The sequence below is a fragment of the Rhea americana genome, unplaced genomic scaffold, assembly GCF_003343005.1.
Source record: "Rhea americana isolate MKP2758 unplaced genomic scaffold, rheAme1 scaffold_1, whole genome shotgun sequence".
Lineage (NCBI taxonomy): Eukaryota > Metazoa > Chordata > Aves > Rheiformes > Rheidae > Rhea > Rhea americana.
Genome location: NW_028185038.1, coordinates 7,609,481 through 7,617,556, shown reverse-complemented (window position 1 = coordinate 7,617,556; position 8,076 = coordinate 7,609,481). Strand labels below are relative to the sequence as shown.

At 40.0% G+C, this 8,076-nt stretch overlaps 1 protein-coding gene across 5 annotated transcripts in view; it reads left to right on the top strand.

The window, feature by feature from the left end:
- TMEM60 (transmembrane protein 60) overlaps window positions 1-5,509 on the top strand; it is a 6,629-nt gene extending 1,120 nt beyond the window's left edge. The window contains exons 1-4 of one of the 5 annotated variants that reach the window (XM_085298714.1): window positions 314-443; window positions 721-770; window positions 1,169-1,218; window positions 4,845-5,509. In XM_085298714.1, the coding sequence (XP_085154840.1) occupies window positions 4,888-5,292 (405 nt within the window). In that variant the 5' untranslated portion in view covers window positions 314-443; window positions 721-770; window positions 1,169-1,218; window positions 4,845-4,887 and the 3' untranslated portion in view covers window positions 5,293-5,509. Of the gene's footprint in view, window positions 1-313; window positions 444-720; window positions 771-1,168; window positions 1,219-4,844 lie in introns of those variants that run through there. The other 4 variants (XM_085298723.1, XM_085298708.1, XM_085298702.1 and 1 more) reach the window with 4 other exon arrangements.
- The last annotated feature ends 2,567 nt before the right edge of the window (window positions 5,510-8,076 follow it).

The following is an 8,076-nucleotide window of genomic DNA, read 5'->3' as shown; positions in this document are numbered from 1 at the left end:
GCCACGGCGTGATTGGCGGCAGTGTTRTCCAACGAGAACCGCAGTCAGGAGAGGCCGCGCCTGACGGGCAGCGCGCGGCGCAGTGGGCGTGGCCAGCGTGACAGACAGCCCCGTGTGCGAATGGGCGGGCGAAAAGAAGGGGGCGGTCTCAACGGCTTCAGCCGCCGCGGCCGGCGCGATGGGCGTGGCGAGACCGAGCAGCGGATGGGGGCGGGAATTTCCTTGAGCGGCGTCGCCGCTGCCCAATGATAGCGGGGCGCCGTAGGATGCGCGTCCCCCGCCGGCCAATCGCACGGCCCGGGGCGGGGGCAGGAAGGCGGTGGGTTTCCTGCGCCGCCTCCTCGCGTCGGCAGGCTGGAGAGGAATGAGCGGGGACCCTGCGCGCGGCGGCGGCGGCTCCGTGCCGGGGGCAGCGGCTGCGCAGGGCGGCCCGAGCCGCTGCGGTAGGTGCGGGGCTGCGGCGGGGGAGGGCCCGCTCGGGCTGAGCGCCGGCGGGGGCGGGCGCGGCTCCCCCTCGCCGCCGGGAGCCTGCGCCGTCGCCCTGCCGTACCCGGCAAGGCCCGGTAACGGTGCGAGCAGCACCGCGGCCTCGAAAGCCAGCGAGACGCTGATGGCTCCTCGATCGGGCTTTCGGCCTAGCGCGGCCTGGCGCTTCTGCTTTTTCAGTTATTCGTTTGCCAGCCTCTTCCGCTGAATAGTCTCTAAATTTTTCTCCGCTAGCTGCAGCAGTCATTAGAGACTCAAACAACTGCTGCTCCATGAAGAGTGGTGTAAGTGCTGCAGTGAGGGAGATTGTGTAGTTTGATTTTTTTTAACATTATCAAGCCCACATAGATTACCTGAACTAAGGCTGCACCAAATGCAAGGAGAACTTGCGAATACCTAGCCCCTGTTCATACCAGCGTAATGCAAACGTTTTATTTAAAACAGGACTACAGTATTTCTTGCTAGGTGTTCATTTACTCAAGTGCTTATTGAAGCAGCAGTAAAGCTTTGTTAAATCAAGTCAGCGTGCTATTTAATTTGACCTTTCTGTAGTATCCTTTCCTGATCTTTGTTAGGCAACATTCAAGATGTACATTTAAACTAATAGGTCTGTGTTATCATTACTCTTGACYTGAATGGTATATTTCAGCCTCCTTCCTCTTTATTTTTTCCTCCTAAACAGGATATAATTAATTACTGCAATATTCTAATTATGCAGATCATCCCACCAAGGTCAGTACTGCTATTTATATAATGTTTCTTATTCCTGAAAACTTTCTTCTAATCACACAGATTCCTATAAGCAGTCCAAAGCTTTTTTGTTTTGGCTTTTACATACTATTTGCCTTCAATATTGGTTCAGTGTTTTCACTGAACCAAGAAGAGTAAGTTTAGACTTGTGTGCTATAGTTGTATTTTTTTTTTCCAGCATTAATCATCTTGTTGTGGTAGCTAGTCTTTAGGTGAGGATTTGCAGATATTTCCTTTCTTAATGAAAGGTRGGCAAATGCTCTGCATAATCAAAGCCTTCACTGTTATGTCAGCTGTACTCCTTACTATTAGTTTTTGGGGTTTTGTTTTTGTTTTTTTCCATCTTCCTTTACTTGTGGGACTGCAACTTCCTTTACTTGCAGGATTCATAGGGCTTTTTTAAATCTCAAAAGTCCATTTGGATTTTCTTCAACTTTCATCAAAAAAGTGTCTCTGAAATTGAATAGAACCTTGCCCTGGTTTTGTAATCCTTCTCAATCTTGCAGTTAGATTGAAGAATTAGATTAAGACTAATTAGAATGAGGAAAGGTAGTATAGTGTTCTATGCTAAATTTTCTGTGTGTGCTTTTTAAAAGTGTGTTAGTAAATGGTTCTGAACACTTAGGAAAACAGAAAAACTTTTCATGAAGTGAGCAGCCTTCAAAGTAAGTAGCCCTGTCTCATCCATCTTCAGCAGCTTTCTGTTCTTTCCCTCCAGGAACAGTTGATAGCACCTTCTTTGAGTATCTGATAACTGATACTTCTAACAGTGTTGAATTCCGTTTTTCCTCTTGGGCACAAGTTTACAGTCAGCTTCTTTTGGTTTCTGTTTTCTCCAGTTTGTTAATGAGAGATTCTCCTTCTTGTAGCATCAGCAGCAGAGATTTCTAGTTTTCCAAAATATCTTCATAAAAGGGATGTTGAAACACAGTTTCAGATCGCTACCATCTTGTTTAGCCACAAACTTGCACTTCTGAATGCTGGAAATGCTTAAAGGAATCGTAGTAGTTGTTCCATCGTCATCTGTATCTGCTGTATAGTTCACATATGTTCTTAAAATGACAAAAGTGCAATGCTCTCTAAACTTCCTCCAAATTTTTCAGTTTACTTAACAATTAACACCTATGTTGAGTAACGCTGCTCAGCTCCCCTCCTTCCCTAAGAATGACCTCCCAGTTCCACCATTAACAAGCTTTCATCAGCTCCTGTGGCAATCTGACCAGAGCTGAGATAGCAAAAAAAAATAAAAAAGGTCTACAAAACCACATTTAAATATATATTTTTTTCCTGCTAGTTCAGCTGTATTAGTGGGCCTGCTTGGGGGCTACACAAGCATTGATGCTAACCAATGGGAGGGAATGCATTGGCTGTAATTCCAATACAGATTTTAGGCTGAGCTGGATCTTTACTGTAAGAGAATCCTCCACTAGTGCTAAATCCAATCCATTCAAACTTCATACCCAAACTGAACAAAAAATTAGGTCTGATGAACTATACTACTCCCCATCCCTGCTCTTGCTCCAGTGCTTACCTGAGCGCTAAGTCAGTTCAACTTGCTAACTTGGCAGAAAAGTAGCCCAGTTAAAAAGAAAAAAGTGCTAATAGTTTTCTGCTTGGTTAGCATGTTGAACAGGCTTACCATGTGATCTTGCGAGCATCAGCAGGAACAGCGGTAGCTTGCAGCAAGGAGCACTGAGGAGAGAGAAGGGAAGCCACACTTCACCTCCTCTTGTGGTCTGCTGACAAGGATTCTTTGTTTTCGCTGAGATAGCCCAAATGCAGTTCCGAGTGTGGTAGTCTGGGAATAGTTTGGCAACAGTGAATCACTAGCTYTTTTCTACTATATCATTTAACCATRTTCCAAGAAAACTTCAGTGGAAAATGAAATAAGGTAGCTTAAACTACCCTCARAAAAGTACCACTCTGAGTAAAAACATTGAGAGGCAAACTATTTCCACATTGTTTTTGGAAGGCATCATTTCTGGTCTTTCAGGTCTGTCTTAAATGTTCCTGTATTCTCAGGCACAGTCCTCAGGTTTACTTTCCTCAATTCCCAGTTATTGCATATACTGTTTGCCAAATGTACCCTTGTTTTTTATAGGATTACAGTGAGAGGGATAAACCATCACATCTCACAAAGGAAGTATGATCCAACACAAGGACTTACTGCTTATTGGAGTCAGACACATTTTGGTGTTTTTAAGCAATAGATTCCAATACTTTTTTCAGAAAGCCTTGTCAGAGTGGAAATAGAATGAAGTTGTTGCTTAAGGATAAAGTTTTACCTTTTGCTGTGGCATGTTCTGGATACTCTAAGTGAGAGGCTGTGTTTGGAACTAGCTTAAACATCTCATCTGGAAGAAATCAAAGTTCAGTTTCTTATTTCAAATGAGAAATAGTCGTGTTCTAAAAGTAATTTTTCTTAAATTTCTAAAAATCTCAAATATTTAAACTAGTTGTTTGAATAAGAAGTTTTATTTTAGCACTAACTGATATGTAATTATCAATTGCTATATCATGAAATAYTAAGGAAAACCATAGTTCTTCATAGCCCTGCTTCAAAATTGGTATTTTACACTGGCTGTGAAAGTCTTCTGGCAAATGCAGTAGTATCATAGAATCAGKSAGGTTGGAAGGGACCTCTGGAGATCATCTAGTCCAACCTCCCTGCTCAGCAGGGTCACCTAGAGCATGGTAGACAGGGTTGCATCCAGGCGGGCCTTGAAGAGCTCCAAAGAAGGAAACTCCACAACCTCTCTGGGCAACCTGTGCCAGTGCTCCGTCACTCTCACAGGGAAGAAATTCCCCCTCATGTTCAGGCGGAACTTCCTGTGCTTCAATTTCTGCCCATTGCCTCTTGTCCTGTCACATGGGACAAATAAGTCTGATAAATAYATTAGTAATATGAAAACTAACATTTATGACTATTATTGCAGATATACCTGTTCATGTATAAATTTCTATGTAGTCATGAAGTAAAATATACTACCAAGCCAATAAATAAAGTCTAAATACTCTTAGACACCGCATACTGTAAATGCTTTTCGTCAAACAGTTGTCCCTATAGRTGATATCCATGGATTTAGTATATTAAGATTGCTGCTTGACAGAAAGTAGTAGCACTGCTCACTGGCTCAAGTTCAGTCAGGTCATTTCAGCTGAAGCTCTACAGTTTGCAGGATCAATCAGCTGATTTGTTACTTGCACTTGTTAGTTTATGTTTTACTGTGATTATTCATTATAGAGAGAATTCTGTTACTTAATATTGGACAATGAAGCTAACATAGGTGCCTCAGTACTGCAGAAAAATGAATTTCAATCTATTCTCATCATGCAAAACCCCTAAATTAATTTGGCAGCTACTTTAGAATTAAAGCATCATTTGTTTCACAGAATAGAGTAAAAGGCACTCTGGTCCTGACACCATTAGAGTCCTCACTGAAAAGGGGGTTTGTAAAAGAACTACTAGAAAATAGAGAATGTAGATGAAGTGGAAGAGGTGAGAAAGCAAAAACAAGAAATTAGGCTCTGTTAGGGAATACGTATAATAACTGTATATCAATATTTTTGACTTCTTCCCACCTCTCCCCCCCCTTTTTTTTTGTTAGGTTGTTGCTGACCATTGAAAGACTTCCTCTCAAAGCTGTTTAAATGAGAATGTCCCTGGCGCAGAGAGTACTACTGACATGGCTTTTCACGTTACTCTTCCTGATCATGTTGGTGCTAAAGTTGGATGAGAAAGCGCCATGGAACTGGTTCCTTATTTTTATTCCAGTCTGGATATTTGATACTATTCTTCTAGTTATGTTAATTGTAAAAATGGCTGGACGTTGCAAGTCTGGCTTTGATCCTCGCAATGGTTCCCAAAACATCAAGAAAAAAGCTTGGTATCTCATCGCAATGCTACTTAAATTAGCCTTCTGCCTTGCCCTCTGTGCTAAACTGCAACGATTTACTACCATGAAACTAGCCTATGTATTTATCCCTTTGTGGGCTCTGCTTATTGGGGGTATGATTGAACTTGGATACAATATCTTCTATGTACGAAGAGACTAAAATGTAGTATGTGGTTTCCAAGTCTGAGAACGGTACCAAATTACTGGATTATTATAGCTTTGCAACAAACTTGACCTCTAAGTTAGAGCATCAAGTTAGGAATTGGTCACTCTGGAGATCATCTAAACCAGACTGAAAACTGAAAACAGATTTATTCCATTTTTTATTTCAAAACTGTCACATATGCTCCTGTAAATAAAAGTATTGTTCAACATCAGCTGTTTTAGTATGATTTAGTTACGTGCTACATCTAATGAAATGTAGGCTCTTCACCTCCCTTAAGAGGACCTCATGCAAGCAATTACAAATGTTCTCCTCCAGATCATTCCAATATGCTTATTGGGCAATCTGTGGAAAGAAGGCCTAGTTTYCTACATGTTGTCACTCAAGAAATAGCCTATTATAGAAACTAATGTTATCTGGTTAAGTTTGCTTTAAGAATCAGTAACTGTTAAAAGCCACTAAATGAGAACAAAAAAGGAATGAAGTAACTTAGTGTTTTCTGAGTATGAGAATCTCAGTTCGTGTGAAAGACTAAAGAAATAAGTATTTTTGAACCACTGAAACATGTGCAATAAAGTGCAAATATGCTTACCAAAAAAAAAAAAATATCTGAACTGTGCCTGGAATTTATGATTCAAGGGAGAAAAACAGAATACTGATTACCTTCCCAAGTGAAAATTCACTGCTCTAAAAAGACTGAACTGAATGGGTAAGGTTTTGGTAATGTATTTTTACTTACAGAAAGCGGCAAGAAAGATGTTTTTAATGTTCTGTTATATTAGATCTATTAAGGTGAAGCCTGGGCTTTAAAGAATAGTATCAGATAACAAACTCAGATGTGAGCAAATGGACTAAGACACATCTATTCAAGTAAGAGTTACTATAAATAGAGCGTTCAGAAAGAGCTGACAAAATAAACAGGTTTGATGGACTTAACCTGTTCTTCTAAGAGTCAGGATAACACCATATTGCACTATAAGAAGAAAGCTCCAAACGAAGCTTTTTAATTAGTTGCATTCAACTGCACCTCTCCAAAAAAGTTTCCCCCCCCTCAAATCACAGAACTTTTTTTGCTTGCTTTTTGGGTACAGGGACATAGACCGATAGGAACCACATTGTCGGGGATTATTGAGAAGACTTAGGGTACATAAATGACCTGTTCCATTCTAAGACAATGGATCTTGATTCAAAGCATCAGTGACAAAATGATCTTTGGAGAGAATTCTCGTTTGCTATACAGTAGCCGACTGTCCTATTTTGCTAAAAGGGAAGCTAAGGAATGATAAAAAAATACCTTGCTAATCCTTAGCTGTTAAATATATATATATATATTCCAGAGTATTTATAACCATCTTATTTTAATAAATCTTATTTTAATAAACAAATTTCCAACTTAAACTAAGCAAATCCATGTACCCAGTCCTAATTTACAAGCACTACAGTTTATTAGGAGTTGAAATGACAACTTAAAAATCTGCTCATTCTTTTCCTTTAAACATCTATAGAGAGTGAAGTATTGTCATTCCTTTGCTGGTAACAGTTCTCCCTAGGAATGGTATCTATGCCATACTTAGTTTTTAAAAATACTTCATAGCATGAGAGAACCTGCATCAACTGCTACTTGTTTGAGATGCAAACCTTTTGCTCACTTACACATTGGCTTCCTTCAATGTCTAGCCACCTTACGCAGTTTCTCAGGTCTATCACACGGGAACTAGGCTCACGGAGCTGTGTAGCTGCAATCTTCAGGTGTGTCCCATCTTAGGCAAGCTGAAACTGAGAGAGATGTTTTATGGAATGCTTTAAAAGTTTATAGAGAAGGTGAAAGTGATGGAAAGATCTACCTCCAATACAGACAAATACTTAACAAACATTGCTTTATCTGCAAATAAGTTAACAAGTGTAACAAGTGCTTAATATTCTGAACAAGATTTAAAAATATATGTATATTGACACCTATAGGGCATGCCTGTTCCTGAATAAGTCTTAATTGTAGAAGATGAAAGAATGACAAGGGCCCAACTTACCTTCATCTGGCATGTTATAGCACCAAATGCAAAAATGAGTATCTTTGGACTTTATAGATCTGAAGATTATAGCAGAACAAATTAAAGCAAAGGAGTCTTCACATGTCAGAGAACACAAAAAAAACAAACAAAAGACTTATAAGAGCAGCTTTCTTCAACCAAGTTGATGTTAACGAATTGTTGCAGTTTAACACAAAAATGATGGAAGAGTAAAAACCAGTTTCACTGGGACTTGGTATATTAGCAGCATGAGCTAGGACTAATGACTTTTCCCCTTTAATAAAACCTTTTGATTCCACAGGAATCAAACTCTTTCAGGTGAGTTTTACATCTCTAATTAGATAAAATTGAACATAGTTGTTCCACATCTCCTTACAATTATTGCCTCTAATTAATCAGAAAAAGAGCTTAACTACCAACAACTTGGCAGTTTTGGTTGTGGGTTCGTTTATGCCGTCTTCTGCTTAAAAAAAAAAAAAAAAAAAAAACTACTTTCATTTACAAACTAAGTATTCCCAACACAAAAAGCTGAAGCAACAGTTCCCTTCTGGTGTTCCTGTTGTTGGCATACACAAATTGACTTCCTTTACCAGAAGCTATTTAGCATATGCAGCCACTTGGAAGCACTGATACTATGTTTGCTAGTTTTTGGTCCTTACAGCGGTATTTTGATAAGGGATTTTGATCCCTTTTAACTTGCATCACCTTAACACTGACTTAATAGTATGCTGTGACTCCTTTGTAGAAATATTTG